We start from the raw sequence: 17,319 nt of genomic DNA on the forward strand, positions 1-17,319 counted from the left end.
TTGGTTGAATTTTCTCCCTCTAAGTCACACTCATTACTTTATATCATTATGTACCACAGGAAGTAATACTATAAAAATTTACATGTCCACAGAAGTAGATATACTTGAAAATCTGTTGAATGCCACTAGACATCTAATGGACAAATGTACCATAAACAGAATTAAGGTATTTTAAATATTAATGTACTTTACATAGTTATATTCAGTATAATTTAAAGTCAATGCTCATCTTGAAACACTGGTTGGTAGAGTACCAAATCTAGGATTTAAGATACTCTGAAAAGGAGAAAATTAGTGTGAGGGTATATAAAACAATACTGGCAAAATGCTGATAACTGTTGAACTTGATTGGTGGGTACTCAGGAATTTATGTTATACATACCTTTTTAGTATTTGTTTAAAGATTACTATAATACAAAGTTTAAAATAAGAAACATGAGTCAATGCTGATCATACAGGAGCTTGTTTTTCAACTGTTAGATGACTTAAGTTCTAACTCTATCATCAACTTTCTATTTGAGTCTAAAAAACTCTTCAAGACTCACTTTTTTTCACCTATAAGGTGGGACTATAACACCTCCATCTCTGGGTCTCAATTTTCTTTCTATTCATGGCTATATTATTTCCTACCTCATTTGTTAGGACAGAAATAAGGGAGAGGACATGAAAGGGGCTTTTTAAAATTATAAATTATAAATAAGCAAGTCTCGATATTATAGGAAAATGTTCCCCCAATAAATGTGTGTAAATGAGAGATTAATGGTGACAGTGAATTACACATACCACGAATAATGTAAAGCAGAAGGGAGGTTAAAAACTGCTGTGCCCTCTACAGATTAGCTGTAATTTATCTACTAGATCATGAATTACATGAGAACAGAGCAGGTCTTATCTATCCTTAGACTTCAAGCATTGTAGAGTGCCTGATACATGACTTCTCCAAATAATCCAAATGATATATGCCAAATATAGGGTGGAACAGAAGTATATTATCAGTTATCTGTATGGAAAATACTACAGTAATTTTTTTTAAATACAAAAACTGTGTTTGGCATACCCACAACTATAAGCCTAACTTTGCCCCATTATATTACAAAAATTATAAACATTTATTGAGTCAATATTATATGCTAATCACCATAATAAATTTGTAAAACAGACGAGGTAAAACTTAAATAATTAAAGTACAGTTAAAGAACAAAGATTCTATAAGAGGTTCAGAAAGGAAGAGATTAACACAGCTAAAATAATTAGAAAAATATTTCAGAGACCATGGGAACCTTAAGAGAACAGTAAATTTTAAACCACAGAGAAGAGAAAAAGGGATAATTCAAATAAAAGTAACAGCTAAAGCAAAGGCATAGAGAAAAATAGGTATGGAAAGCGTAGGGAAGTAGAAAATTAAAGAGAATACAGAATAATGAAGAGGAGAATTATTTGGTAACACAGAGTGTGAAAGTAATGGAAATAAGAAGTCTCACTAATACTGACAACAGCTAACTCTTAATATATCTCAATTAACTAAGACCTCACCATGTGTTGTACACTACCGTTAAGTGCTTTGTGTCCATGTATACCCTATAGAGTAAATCATATCTCCATTTTACACTGAAGAAACTGACCCACCCCTGATTGCAATGCTAGGCCCAAATCAAATCATGGGTAAACACAGAAACATATACTGTGTATCTGTTACCATTGGCAAATTCCAGCGTTAAAAGTATGGGTTTTGGGGCCAGCTAACAACTTCTACTAACAGTCATACCTCAGTACCCATCAGCTTCAGAACTTGTCGGACTCTGTACTCGTCACATTTTTACAAGAAAAAATGTTTCAGTGCTCAGGACTCGACGCACTTGCTAAAACTTGTATAAGTCACAATGCCACTTCGCAAGAGAAAATGCTTCATCTTTCAGTATTCGTCAGTTTCAGTGACTGAACAAATTAACGAGTACCAAGGTACCACTGCAACTCCATCACGCAAGAGTTTCTTGTCTTTGAGCAAGTTAACTAACCTTCCTTTCTCTATTTTCTTACCTGACTAGTGAGGGTAATTATAATCATTGCCTCAAAAACTCACTAAAGAAGAAAAACCTGAAAATGCTCTGCAAACTACTCAAGTAATCTTGAAAGTACTGTAGACCACACAGTACAGCAAAGACTCTAGTTACTGGAGGCCCCAGGCCCTCAGAATCTGCCACCCAGTTTCACCACTTCTTAGCTCTACCATCTCAGGTGAATCACTCCAACTCCCTACACCCCAGCCTGCCTCTCTCTCTCTCTCCCTCCCTCTCTGTTTCCATATTTGATTTTTTTGTTTTTATTACAAAATTCCTCTGACTAGAGTATAAAGAATGAAGGGGGAAGAAGTAAAAGGACAGTATGAGAGGGTCCTGCCACGATGAAGCTAAATGTTAATGGTCTAAACTAAGAGAAAGCAGCAATTAAAAAGAAGCAGATGGGTTATTTCAAGAAGAATGATTAACAAGATTCTATCCTTTACTAGATGGAGAGAGGGACAGGGAGAAAAATTTAAATACCAAATATGGCACTTGGCATTCTAGCTAGGTGATAGTACACTCTCTCTTTGGTAGAGAATACTTAGAAAGAAGGAATAGTCTTGGACGGAAAAATTGTAAGTTTGGTTATGTTAGATGTCCAGTAGGTATCTGCTTTTCAGGAGAGGGAACTAAACTAGAAATAGAGATACAAGAGTCAACAGCACGGGAAACTGAACCCATATAAGTAAATACACTGTCTGGAGTACACTGAATGAGAAGACCTCCTAGACTAGAAACCCAAGCAATACAAACCTTTACATTTCTCTTTCATTGATCTAATCACATAAAAGTCTTAACATTTTTCTGTCACAATACTTTTTAGGGGTTTCCTTCTCTTTCCATTCTGATGATCACCATTCAAATCTAGGAAGCCAAGTCCTTATTTATACTTTATTGACTGATACATTCCACTAAGTGAGGAGACTCAAGAATGATAAAAAACAGATATGGTGATGTCTTTAAAGAACTGATATATATTATGGGAAGACAACGTGACAATAAACAATAATTACATAAACTGTCATATGGAGACAAATGCTGTGCTAAAAAAAAATCAAAGCATCTACATCATACTTATGTAACCTGACCAGGAAAAAGGCAAGGATGTACCCTCTCACCACCCCTTTTCAACACTGCACTAGAATTCCTAGCATACGCAGTAAGTAAAGGAAATAAAGGTACACAAATTGGGAAGAAAAAAATAAAACTATCTTTGTCCACAGATGACATAATCATCAAGGAAAATGATCCCAAGGAAAAAGATTCCAAAGAATAACAAAAAAACCTCCTGAAACTAATAAGCAAGGTTATAGGATCGAGATTAACATACAGAGTCAATCACTTTTCTATACACCAGTAGTGAACAAGCAGAGTATGAAATTACAAAAATACAATATATAACAGAACACCCCCAAAATTAAGTACCTAGGTACAAATTTAATAAAACACATACAAGATCTATATCAGAAAAAAATATAAAAAACTGATGGAAGAAATAAAAAACTAAACAAATGAAGATATGTTCCATGTTCATGTATAAGAAAATCAATAGTATCATGATGTCAGTTCTTGACCTAAAATGTCAACACAACCCCAATGAAAATCCCAGCAAGCTATTTTGTGGGTATTGGCAAAATGATTCTAAAGTTTATATGGAAAACAGAAGACCTAGAATGGTCATACAATATTGGAGGAGGAGAACATAGTTGGAGGGCTGACTCTATCCAAGGTCATGACTTACTATAAAGCTACAGCAATCAAGAGAGCATGGTATCAGTGAAAGAACAGACAAATAGAGCAAAGCAACAGAACAGAGAGCCCAGAAACATACCCACACAAATATAATCGACTGATCTCCAACATATAACCAAAGACAGCATGATGAAGCAGAGACAGTCTTCAACAAATGGTGCGTCAACAAAACATCCACATGCAAAACAATAAATCTAGAGAGATCTTATACTTTTAATGAAAAATTAACTCAAAATGTATCATAGACCTAAATGTAACATACAAACCTATAAACCTCCAGGAAAATGACACAGGCATAAACCTACATGACCTTGACTTTGGTGACTTTGGTGATGACTTTTTGGATGTAACACCAAAGGCATAATAAATGAAAAGAAATTATTGATATAAGCTAGGCTTCATCAAAATTAAAATTGTCTATTCTGCAAAGGACAGTGTCAGGAGAATGAGAAGACAAGGGAGGAAGACAATGCAGTATTTTTAAAAGACACATATGAAAAAGGACTGTTACCCAAAATGTACAAAAAAGTCTTAAAACTCAACTATAAGAAAATAAACCCAATTAAAAAGTGGACCAAAGATCTTGACAACTCACCAAACAAGACAGAAAGATGGTAAATAGGTAACATGAATACTCCATATGTATTCATATAAATTTGTAATTAAAATCCTTCCCACAAATAAAACTCTAGGCCTAGATGGCTTCATTGGTGAAGTATACTAAACATTTCAGAAAAACAATACAAACTTTATACAAAATCCTTCTAGAAAATTGAGGAGAGATGAACTGTTCCCAACTCACTTTATAAACCCAGTGCTATTTTGATATCAAAACAAAAGACACTGAAAAAAAGAGATCTATCCCTGGAAAAAATAGAAGCAAAAATTCTTTACAAAGTATTAGCTGATCACATCCAATGATATCTAAAAAGCATAAATACATCATGACCAAGTGGAATTTATCCTATGTATGCAAGGTTGATTTAAAATATGAAAATTATACAATGTAACTTAACATACTACAAATCAAAAAAGGAAAACTATAATTCTTAATAATAGCTAAGGAAAAAATCAGTTGACAAAATTCAATGTTCATTGTGACAAAAATTCTCAGCAAACTAGGAATATAGGCAACAACCTCTGCCTGATAAAGGACATCTACAAAAATCCTACATCTTATGAAAGGCTGGTGGCTTTCCCCCTAAGATCAGGAACAAGGAAATTGTCCATTCTTGCACATACATATATCCACTCTCACTACTTCTATTCAATACTGGATCGGAGGTTCTAGTGAGGGTGAAGAGAAGCAGGGATAAAAGTGGGGGTAAGGGGAAGCATTCAGATTGAAAAAGAAGACAGAAGACTGTCTTTATTCACAGACATCATTTCTATGTAGAAATTCTGATGGAATCTACAAAAAAGCTACTAGAAATAGTAAGTGAGATCAGTAATGTTACAGTTTAAATCACTATACAAAAATAAATTATATTTATATATAACTAGCAACTAACAAATAGGAATTAAATTTTTTTAAAGATTTTATTTATTTATTTATCTTTAGAGGGGAAGGAGGGAGAGAAACATCAATGTATGGTTGCCTTTTGTGCGTCCCCTGCTGGGAGATGGCCTGCAGGGAACTGGACTACAACCCAGGCATGTGCCCTGACTGGGAATCAAACCGCGATCCTCTGGTTTGCAGGCCCGCGCTCAATCCACTGAGCTACACCAACCAGGGCCAGAAATTAAATTTTTTAAAAAAATCTACAATAGTATCAAAAAATACAAAATGCTTAGGAATAAATCTGACAAAAGCTGTCTTTTTAACACCTGTATACTGAAAACTACATAATACTTCTGAAAAAATATCATTTTTCCCTAATCCAATCTACACATTCAAGGCAATTCCAATTAAAACCTCAGCAGACTTTTTTTGTAGAAACCTATAAGCCAATTCTAAAATTCATATGGAAATGAAAAAGACCTAAAATGCCAAAACAATACTGAAAAAGAACAAGGTTAAAAGACTAACAATACCTGATTTGAAGGCTTACTCCAAAATTGTAGTAATAAAGACACCATGAAGGTAGATAAATTGATGACTTTAACAGCATGGACTCCAGAAATTGACGTTTTTATAGATAACTAATTTACCAAAGGCTCAAACATAATTCACTAGAGAAAGATTAGTCTTCTCAACAAATAGTGATGAGAAAATTTGCTATTTATCTATTTGAAAGAAAATAAAACATACACACTTCAATTTATACCTCACACTATATACAAAAAAATTAACTCAAAATGGACCACAGACTTAAATGTAAATCTCTGTGACCTTGGGTTAGGTAAAGATTTCTTACATATTATACTAAAAGCACAAGCTATAAAAGAAAAACTTGATAAACTAGAGTTCAATAAACTTTTCAAGTTCCTCTCTTTGACAGTCAAGAGAATTAAAAAGCAAGACACAGATTTGATTTAAAAATTATAAATTATATCTGATAAAGAACGTGTATCTAGAATACATGACCCTCAACATTAAATAGTAAAAAAAAATAGCCAAATTTTAAAATGAACAAAGGATCTGAATAGTCATTTCAGAGAAGATGCTATACAGAGGGGAAAATAGCCCGTAAGAAGATGATCAACCATCACCAGTCCTTAAGACATTCAAAATAAAAGCACAATGACACATCATTATACATATATGCATTAGAATAGGTAACATTAAAAGGACTGACCATATCCAGTGTTGCTAAGGATGGGGAGAACTGAAACACTCACGCACTACTGATGGGAATGTAAAGTGGTACCATCATGTTGGAAAACAATTTGGCAGCTTCATAACAAGTTCAACATATGCTATCACATGGTCCCAACATCCCACTATTAGGTATTTACCCAAGAAAAATGAAAGTCCACACAAAGATTTATACACATATGTTTACAACACTAAATCTGTCAGAGCCCCAAAATAGAAACCCAAACTTCCATTTATAGTTCAAAGGATAAATAAATTGTGGTATATCCATGTAATGATGGAACATAGCAATAAAGAGGAATTATTGGTACATAGAGTAGGAACAAACATCAAATAACTATGCTGAGTTAAAGAAGCCAGACTAAAAAATGCCACAAAAAACCACATACTATATGATTGAATTTACATAAAATTCTGAAAAATGTTAACTAATCTATAGTGAAAGGCAGTGGATTGGTGATCATCAAGGGGAACTGTGGTGGTGAGGGGAAGAATGGCAAAGGGGCACAGAAATGTTTGGGAATGAAGACTATTTCATTATTTTGATTCTGATGGTGGCTTCGTGAGTATATACACGTCAAAATATATCAAACTATACATTTACAATATATGCAAGTTTATTGTATGTCAATTATACTTTTAATAAAGCTGTTTAAATATACTAAGAAGAATAAGAAAACAGAGTAAGGCAATTGAGGGTATTACTATTTTACATAGATAAATACTGAAGGACTCCTTCATATTACAATATGGTGACCTACCAGAGCAAAGAGTGAAGAAAGTGAGGAAGCAAGTTTTACAGATAAGGGGAGGAGCTTCTAGAGGGAGCAGAAAATACGAAGGTAGTGAGACAGAAACATGCTTGCATGCATGCTCGTGTGACTGAAGTGGAGTGAATGCAGACAGTGAGCAGGAGGGGTATGAATAGAGGTGAGGGGGTGGGCTAGGAGATGAGGACACAAATCATGCAGGGCCTTATAGGCTGTTACAAAGTCTGGACTTTAGTCTGAGTGAGAGTCAAGTCACCACAGGGTTTCCAGCAGAGGGGTGGCATTATCTGACTGATGTGTTTTTTTTTTATTGAGATTTTTGCAATATTTATGGGTTTTTTTAATGTTTTTTTTACTTAATTATTGTTCAAGTACAGTTTTCCGTCCCCACTCCCATTCCAGCTCACTCCCCATGCTCCCCACCTCCCTCCCATTTCCACCCCCCTTAGTTGTTTTCCATGCATCCTTTGTACTAGTTTCTGTTGACCAATGTTTTTAAAAGATCACTCTAGGTCCTATGCAGAGCACATCCCACAGAGGGGCAGGATAAAGACAGGAAGACACTACAATAGGCCAGGTAAGTGATAGCTATGACTCTGACTTGAGTGAGAGCAGGAGGTCATAAAAAGGTAAAGGAATTAGGAAGTACAAATTGGTAGTTACAAAATAGTCACAGAGGTATAAAGAACAACACAGGCAACATAGTGAAGAATACCACAAAAATGAGGTATGTGCCAGGTGAGTACTTGAAATACCACAGGATGTGACTGTCTAACCACTCCACTGAACCTCTGAAACTAATATAAAATAATACTGAGTATAAACTGTAATTGAAAAATAAAATTTAAAAAATGAGTAGATACTAGATATATATTTTATCCTCACCAGAAGACACGCTTATTAATTTGAGAGAGAGAGAAAGAGAGAGGGAGAGGAACACCAATATGAGAAAAACATTGGTCCGTTGCCTCTTGTACACACCCTGACCCAAGACCAAACTTGCAACCTAGGTATGTGCCCTGACCGGGAATTGAACCCACGATCTTTCAGTTTACAGTCACTCTAACCAACTGAGCCATACCAGCCAGGTGTGGCTGTATATATTTTGAAGGTAGAGATGAGATTTGCCGCTTGACAAAATGTATGATTTGCAAAAAAAAGAAGGTAGTCAAGGATTACTGAGGCTTTTAGCCTGAAGAACTGGAAGAATACACCTGCTGTTCACTGAGATGAGAGTGTGATGGAGAAATAGCAGCCCCCCAACAAGGCTTTCTCTCTTAGTTTTCTCCCATTTTTAATTCATCCTGCATATTGCTACAGGATTCATTTACCTGAACCATTACAATAATTACATTACTGTTCAGTCAACAATCTGTATTGGTTGTCCATTGTCTTAACCATCTTGAAGAAGTAAACTACTTCCCCTAAAACAGAGAAACCAATAGGTGTCTGAGCTGAGGGCTACAGATGAGGTGAAACACAAAACCAGTGTGGAGAGACTACTGACACGGAGTAGCTAAAGTGGTCCCCACCTCGTAGCCTCTTCTCATTGGGGAAGCAGATGTGGCTGGCAACTACACAAACGTCACTGCTCTTTATCTACAGTACAGTCCCAAGTTCCTAAGAACATTAGGGGTAGAATAATCATGACGACCAAAGAAGTACAGTTAAACCTTGAACAATATGGGGGTTGGGGCACTACCCTCCTGCACAATAAAAAATCCATATGTAACCACAGTTAGCCTTCTGCATAGGCAGATTCCCAACTCTGGAGTTCAAGACAGGTTTCAATTGTGTAGCTCAACTGAACTGCAGTCAACTGGAAAAAATTCCACTTATAACTGGGTCCATGTACTTTAAATCCATGTTGTTCAAGGGTAGCTGTACATCATGTATCTATCATATACCAAACATAATATCATATGTAATGTTTAACAAGGGCCTAATATGGCTTGGAAGTGTTCCTAATCTACCCCAATTTACCTCTCCAGTTTGGCCTCTTCTTCCCTGTGCTTCTGCTTTACGGAACCACACATCTCAACAGAGTCCTTTGTCAATTACACGTTTTTTCGGACTAGAATACCCTTCCCTCGCCACTATGTCTACCTTGCTACTATCTACTCATCCTTGGCTCTCATGCTTACATAGTAAGTCCCTCACACTTAGATAATACTTTCCAACATTTTTTTCTGTATCTGGGCTAGAAGCTTCCTTCTACAAAAATCTTGCCTTTCCTTATCCAAATACTTCTCATACTGCATTATTATGTCATCTGCTTAGTTCTGAACCCCATCTAGACTTAAGGTCAAGAGGCAGAATGCAGATCTATCTTAGTTCCCACGGTATTAAAATGCTGGGTACTTGGCATGTCCATGTTGCTCGAGAAAACATTTACTTAATGATGATGTTAACTTTAGGGTATTTAGAAAATCATTGATTTATAGAGAAAATGGTTAGCTTAGTCCATGACATGAAGTTGAGGAAAATGGCAAGACACCAAAAGAGAGATGCTCTGTACATAGGCGGAAAGATGGAGGGGGGACAAAAGAGAAGCCAACACCAAAAGAAATTTATTTATTTTAAAAGTGTGTATATTATTCTTACATGTTTAAACTTCAGTCACCTTCAAAATACTCTCCATTTGACACAATACACCTGTTGGAGACATTTTCCCCCGCTGCTGAAAGCAGTTTTTGAAATCGTTGATTTTGATGCATTTTAGTACATCTGTCATTTTTGTTTGTTTGTTTCACCTATTCTAGATCAGCAAAACGTTTCCCTTTGAGGACTTTTCTCATCTGGGGAAACAAAAAAGTTGCTACACATGAGAGCCAGTGAATAGGGAGGGTCATGCCACTTTTGGTCAAAATCTGTTGAACACTAAGTGCAGTGTGGGCAGGTGCACTCATAAATCACCCATCGCGAAACGGGCAAACACATTGAAGGAGTTTTCAAAAAAATTCCCTGAACACAGCCTCTCCCAACACCACCAGCTGGTACACTGATACATATGGGTTCCTAAAGCATTCACCTAGCAGGGGAAGCCTGTACTACAAGGGGCCTGCCCTTCAGAAAATAATTCCATTTTTTTTGGAGGCCCTCCTTGTATAGGACAAGGTAAGTACAGAAAAACACCAAGCCAAGGATTGATGGAATGAAAACAGGAACATGTGTTAAATGCCAAAGTGAAGTAAAAAGATCAAGACAATAGCTCACTTACTAAAGGGACAGTGACTCTTTCACTTATCTAGGAACTAATAAAGTTTTCAACACACCAAAAGTTAATAAAATATTTGTTGAATGTGGGAATAAATGACCAGAATCTCACTTTTTATAAAGTTAACCTGTGGATTAGAATGAGCCTAAATGTCACCTGCTTAAGAACCTTGCCCTTAAATACTCAGGAGCCAGATTCAAAGAGCTCACAATGAGCTACCAGAAACTAGAGGAGACATACCAGAAACTAGAGGGGAGCTACAATGAGCTCTCCGCAAACTGTATCAACATGAAAAAGGAAGTTGGTCTGAAGGTTGTGGGTTATTATTAAGCTGATTAACATGAAAAAGGAAATAGAAACTATCAGCAAAGGCCAAGAGGAAGTGAAGAATACAATTTTGGAACTGAAGAACACAGTAGAAGGAATGAAATGCAGGATCAATGAGGCAGAAGATCGGATCAGCAAGTTGGAAGTCACTGTGGAAAGAATCTCCCAGAAAGAGCAAGAAAGAGAAAAGAGGCTCAAAAAGAATGAAGAGGGACTAAGAGAAATGCAAGACAACATGAAACGTAATAATATCCAAATAATAGGAATACCAGAAGGAGAAGAAGAAGAACAAGAGATAGAAAACCTATTTGAAAGAGTAATGATGGAAAATTTTCCTAATTTGATGAGAGAAAAAGTTACACGAATCCAGGAATCACAGAGAGTCCCATTCAAGAGGAACCCAAAGAGGCCCACTTCAAGACACATCATCATTAAAATGGCAAAATTTCAAGACAAAGAGAGAATCCTAAAGGCAGCAAGGGAGAAAAAGGAAGTAACATACAAGGGAGCCCCAATAAGGTTAGCTACTGACTTCTCAATGGAAACACTCCAAGCAAGAAGAGAATGGCAAGAAATATTTCAAGTAATGAGAACCAGAGGCCTACAACCAAGGCTACTTTACCCAGCAAGGCTCTCAATCAAGATAGAAGGCCAAATAAAGAGCTTCCAAGACAAAAGAAGTCTAAAAGAATATGCCTCCACCAAACCAGCTCTACAAGAAATACTAAAAGGGCTGCTTTAAGGAAAGGAAGGAAAAGAGAGAGACAGAGAGGAACTGTGGTACAAAAATGGCAATGAATAAGTCCCTATCAATAATAACCTTGAATGTAAATGGATTAAATGCTCCAATCAAAAGACATAGAATAGCTGAATGGATAAGAAAGCATGACCCACACATATGCTGCCTACAGGAGACCCACCTCAGGACAAAAGACCATCACAGACTAAAAGTGAAAGGCTGGAAACAAATTTTCCAAGCAAATGGACAAGAAAAAAAAGCCGGGGTAGCAATTCTAATATCAGACAAAATAGACTTCAAAAAAAGGGCCATAAAGAGAGACCCAGAAGGTCACTTCATATTGCTCAAGGGAAGAATCCAGCACGAAGACATTAACATCATAAATATATATGCACCCAACATAGGAGCACCCAAATATATAAGAAAAATCCTAGAAGACTTCAAGAAAGATATTGACAGCAACACAATTATAGTAGGGGATTTTAACACCCCACTGTCAAAAATGGACAGATCTTCCAAACAAAATATCAACAAAGATATAGCAGCATTAAATGAAACTCTAGAAGAAATGGACTTGACTGATATATATAGAGCGCTTCATCCCAAAGAAGCTAAATACACATTCTTTTCAAATGCACATGGAACATTTTCAAAGATAGACCACATGATAGGACACAAAATGAGCCTCAACAAATTCAAGAAAATTGAAATCATACCAAGCATTTTCTCTGACCACAAGGGACTGAAATTAGAAACCAACCCCAAAGGAAAAAACCCAAAACACCCAAAATCATGGAGACTGAATGGTATGCTATTAAACAACGAATGGGTCAAGATTGAAATTAGGGAAGAAATCAAAAAGTTTCTGGAAACAAATGAAAATGAACTCACAACAACCCAAAACTTATGGGACACGGCCAAGGCAGTCCTGAGAGGGAAGTTCATAGCAATACAGGCTTACCTAAAGAAAATAGAAACATTTCAAACAAACAACCTAACCCGACGCCTGCAAGAACTCGAAGAACAACAACAAAGACAGCCCAGAGCAAGTACAAGGAAGGAAATAACCAAGATCAGAGCAGAATTAAATGACATAGAGACCAAAAGCACAATTATAAGGATCAATGAATCCAAGAGTTGGTTTTTTGAAAAGATAAACAAAATAGACAAGCCTTTAAGTAGGCTCATTAAGAAAAGAAGAGAGAGGACACAAATAAACACAATCAGAAATGAAAGAGGAGAGATTACAACTGATACCACAGAAATAGAAGGGATTGTAAGGAATTACTATGAAGAACTGTATGCCAAGAAATTTGAAAACCTAGGTGAAATGGACAAATTTCTAGAAAAATATAATCTTCCAAAACTCAATGAAGAAGAAGTAGAAAGCCTGAACAGACCAATAACAGCAAATGAAATTGAAGCAGTAATCAAAAAACTCCCATCACACAAAAGCCCCGGACCAGATGGTTTCACAGGAGAATTCTACAAAGCGTTTAAGGAAGAGCTAACCCCTATTCTTCACAGACTATTCCAAAAAATCCAAAATGATGGGAAACTCCCAAACTCTTTTTATGAAGCGAGCATTATCCTAATTCCAAAACCAGAGAGAGACACAACAAAGAAAGAAAATTACAGGCCAATATCACTGATGAACATAGATGCTAAAATCCTCAACAAAATATTGGCAAATCGCATCCAACAATACATCAAAAAGATCATACACCATGACCAAGTGGGATTCATCCCAGGGATGCAAGGATGGTTCAATATCCGCAAATCAGTAAATGTAATACACCACATAAACAAAAGCAAGGACAAAAACCACATGGTCATATCAATAGACGCGGAAAAAGCTTTTGATAAGGTACAACACCCATTTATGATAAAGGTACTCAGCAAAGTGGGAATAGAGGGAGCATTCCTCAATATAATAAAGGCCATATATGAAAGACCTACAGCCAACATCATACTGAATGGGCAAAAACTGAAAGCTTTTCCACTAAGATCAGGAACAAGACAAGGTTGTCCACTTTCACCACTTCTATTTAATATAGTATTGGAAGTTCTAGCCACAGCGATCAGACAAGAAAAGGAAATAAAAGGCATCCAAATCGGAAAGGAGGAAACAAAACTGTCACTGTTTGCAGATGACATGATAGTGTACATGGAAAATCCTATAGACTCTACCAAAAAACTGCTGGAACTAATAAATGAATTTGGCAAAACAGCGGGATACAAAGTCAATATCCAGAAATCAAAGGCATTTCTGTATACTAACAATGAATCAGCAGAAGCAGAAATCAAGAAAAAAATCCCATTCGATATAGCAAAAAGAAAAATAAAATATCTGGGAATAAATCTAACCAAGGAGGTTAAAGACCTGTATGCAGAAAATTACACAACACTGAAGACAGAAATCAAGGAAGACACAAACAAATGGAGACGTATACCGTGTTCATGGATTGGAAGAATTAACATCATCAAAATGTCCATACTACCCAAAGCAATTTACAGATTCAATGCAATACCTATTAAAGTACCAATGGCATATTTCACAGACATAGAACAAACACTTCAAAAATTTATATGGAACCATAAAAGACCCCGAATAGCAGCTGCAATGTTAAGAAAGAAGAACAAAGTAGGAGGGATCACAATACCTGATATCAAACTGTATTACAAGGCCACTGTAATCAAAACAGCCTGGTACTGGCATAAAAACAGGCACATAGACCAATGGAACAGAATAGAGAGCCCAGAAATAAACCCAAATCTCTACAGTCAATTAATATTCGACAAAGGGGGCAGTATCATAAAATGGGGTAAAGATAGCCTCTTCAACAAATGGTGTTGGGAGAACTGGACAGCTACATGCAAAAAAATGAAACTCGAGCACCAACTTACATCATACACCAAAATAAATTCAAGGTGGATAAAAGACTTAAATATAAGCCATGACACCATTAAAGTCCTAGAGGAGAACATTGGCAGGAAAATCTCAGATATTTCACGCAGCAACATTTTTACTGATATGTCCCCTAGAGCAAGGACTATAAAGGAAAGAATAAACAAATGGGATCTCATCAAAATAAAAAGCTTCTGCGCAGCTAAAGAAAACAGCATTAAAATAAAAAGACAACCAACTGTATGGGAAAACATATTTGCCAATGATACCTCAGACAAAGGTTTAATCTCCAAAATATACAAAGAACTCACACGACTTCACTCTAAGAAGACAACTAACCCAATTAAAAAATGGGGAAAGGACTTGAACAGACACTTCTGCAAGGAGGACATACAGAGGATCCAGAGACACATGAAAAGATGCTCAATATCACTAGCTATCAGAGAGATGCAAATTAAAACTACAATGAGATACCACTTTACACCGGTGAGAATGGCTATCATAAACAAAGCAATAAACAACAAATGTTGGAGAGGGTGTGGGGAAAAGGGGACTCTGGTCCACTGTTGGTGGGATTGCAGACTGGTACAACCATTATGGAAAACAGTATGGAATTTTCTCAGAAAACTAAAATTGGACTTGCCTTTTGACCCAGCAATTCCACTGCTGGGATTGTATCCTAAGAACCCTAAAACACCAATCCCAAAGAACCTATGCACCCCAATGTTCATAGCAGCACAATTTACAATAGCCAAGAGTTGGAAGCAACCTAGGTGCCCGTCAGTAAATGAATGGATCAAAAAACTATGGTACATATACACAATGGAATTCTATGCTGCAGAAAGAAAGAAGGAGCTCCTACCTTTTGCAACAGCATGGATGGAACTGGAAAGCATTATGCTGAGTGAAATAAGCCAGGTGTTGAAGGACAAATACCATATGATCTCACCTTTAACAGGAAGCTAAACAACAAAACAAACAAGCAAGCAAAATATAACCAAAGACACTGAAATAGAGAACAGGCTGACAGTGACCAAAGGGGAGAGGGGAGGGAATTTCAGGGGAAATAGGGAAGGGATTTAAAGGAACATATATAAAGGATACATGGACAACAATTGAGAAGGGTGGAAATGGGAGGGAGGGGGGAACACGGCGGTTGGGATGGGATGGGAGTAATAGACAGAAAACTATACTTGAAAAATAATTAAATAAATTTTAAAAAATAGGAGCCAAGATTTTTTCTGCTTTAAAAATTTAATAAATCCTCTTCTAAACCTTTGACAGTATTAGTCATCTACCCTTAGCCTTTTAGTTTGAGTCTCTTATGTCTCTTTTATCTTCATCACTTAAGTGTCAGTAAAAAGAGGTACACTTGAAACACGGGTTAGTAACAGAATGCTCATGCCTCAATTTCTAACTAACACCTCATATGAGTTGTTACTCAAACCAGATCACCTGGCTCTGAAACCCTAACTTACAACAAAAATAAACCTACTCTAGGTAGCTTAAGTAGCGAATGGACCAGGTTATCCTCACCAGAAAAGTCATTAGCAATCCTGAAATCACTCTAAAGAAGTCACCAATGTAATAAATTATTTCTATTATTATTCAGAGTATGTATCCGAATATCCACAAAAGTATGACTGTGACACAGATTATTAAGTCTGAGAACTTTACTGTTGAAAAGAAGGGACCTAAATAAACACTAGGGTCAAGAGAATACAGTTGTCTTAGAGATGCATATTTGAAAGTAGAAAGAAAGGTAACAGGAACAAAGCTTATTTAAAGACTTGAGATAATGGATATGTTCATGAAAGAGGCAACAGAGACAGTTAATAAGTATGAATTTAGAAGGAAGGAATATTGTTTGGATGTGAAGGAAATGCAGTGAGGTGGGAGAGATAAAGAGAATAAGAATGAGAATGAAAGAATATGAATGAATGCTAAGACAATGTTTTACACATTAGCATAATTATGATCCACTGCTAGAATCCTATGGAAAAAAGTTAAAAGTAAATAGGTTTGTGTTGGTTAACTCGTGTATTGTGAATGGGAGAAGGGGAAAATAAGCCTTAAGTAAAAATATTTAACCTAATCAAGAATGCACAAACAATGCAACAATCAGTTAACCAGTTGGCCAGGTTAACTCACCTGGTCATATCCATAAGGCCTCTGCTGTGGCGGCTGTGGTGGTCCAGGTTGTGTTGGTCTATATCCCCCATACTGCTGACCTTGTCCCTGTGGGTAGTTAGGATACTGAGGACCTGGACCACCCTGTGAAGGACCTGCAAAATAAGTAACATAAACAAGAGCCCAGATAAAAATATAATTCCCTAAAAGTCTAGAAGGGGCTTAAAACTTCTAGAGTTATATTTTTTTATCAAAACTAAAAAGGATAGCCCCAACTGTTGTGGCCCAGTGGATTGAGGGCCAGCCTATGAAGCAGAGGGTTGCTGGTTCAACTCCCAGTCAGGGTGCACACTTGGATTGTAGGCCAGGTCCCCAGTAAGGGGTGCACAAGAGGCAACCACACAGTGATACTTCTCTCCTCCTCTTTCTCCCTTCCTTCCCCTCTCTCTAAAAAGAGACACATAAAATCTAAAAGAAGTTTTTAAAAACATGTTTTTAAAAAGGAAAAGAAAAGAAAAAGGATAGTTTGGTATCTTGATTTCCTCAAATGCTTTTTCAAATAAATTCCAAAGGTTATAATAAGAGTGAAAATAATGTAAGAATACCACTGTACACCAGATACTCTGATTCAGTTTAACTATTGTACTTTGTATTAGCC

The 17,319-nt window shown here is 36.5% G+C and overlaps 1 protein-coding gene across 2 annotated transcripts in view; it reads right to left on the minus strand.

Moving 5' to 3' along the window:
• SS18 (SS18 subunit of BAF chromatin remodeling complex) overlaps positions 1–17,319 on the minus strand; it is an 81,258-nt gene that overhangs the window by 2,650 nt on the left and 61,289 nt on the right. For both annotated transcript variants that reach the window (XM_037032217.1, XM_037032227.1), the window contains one exon: positions 16,683–16,816. In XM_037032217.1, coding sequence (XP_036888112.1) covers positions 16,683–16,816 — 134 coding nt within the window. The remainder of the gene's footprint in view (positions 1–16,682; positions 16,817–17,319) is intronic.

The sequence above is a fragment of the Sturnira hondurensis genome, unplaced genomic scaffold, assembly GCF_014824575.4.
Source record: "Sturnira hondurensis isolate 20B ecotype Veracruz unplaced genomic scaffold, ASM1482457v3 Scaffold0001872, whole genome shotgun sequence".
In the NCBI taxonomy this organism is placed as follows: Eukaryota; Metazoa; Chordata; class Mammalia; order Chiroptera; family Phyllostomidae; genus Sturnira; species Sturnira hondurensis.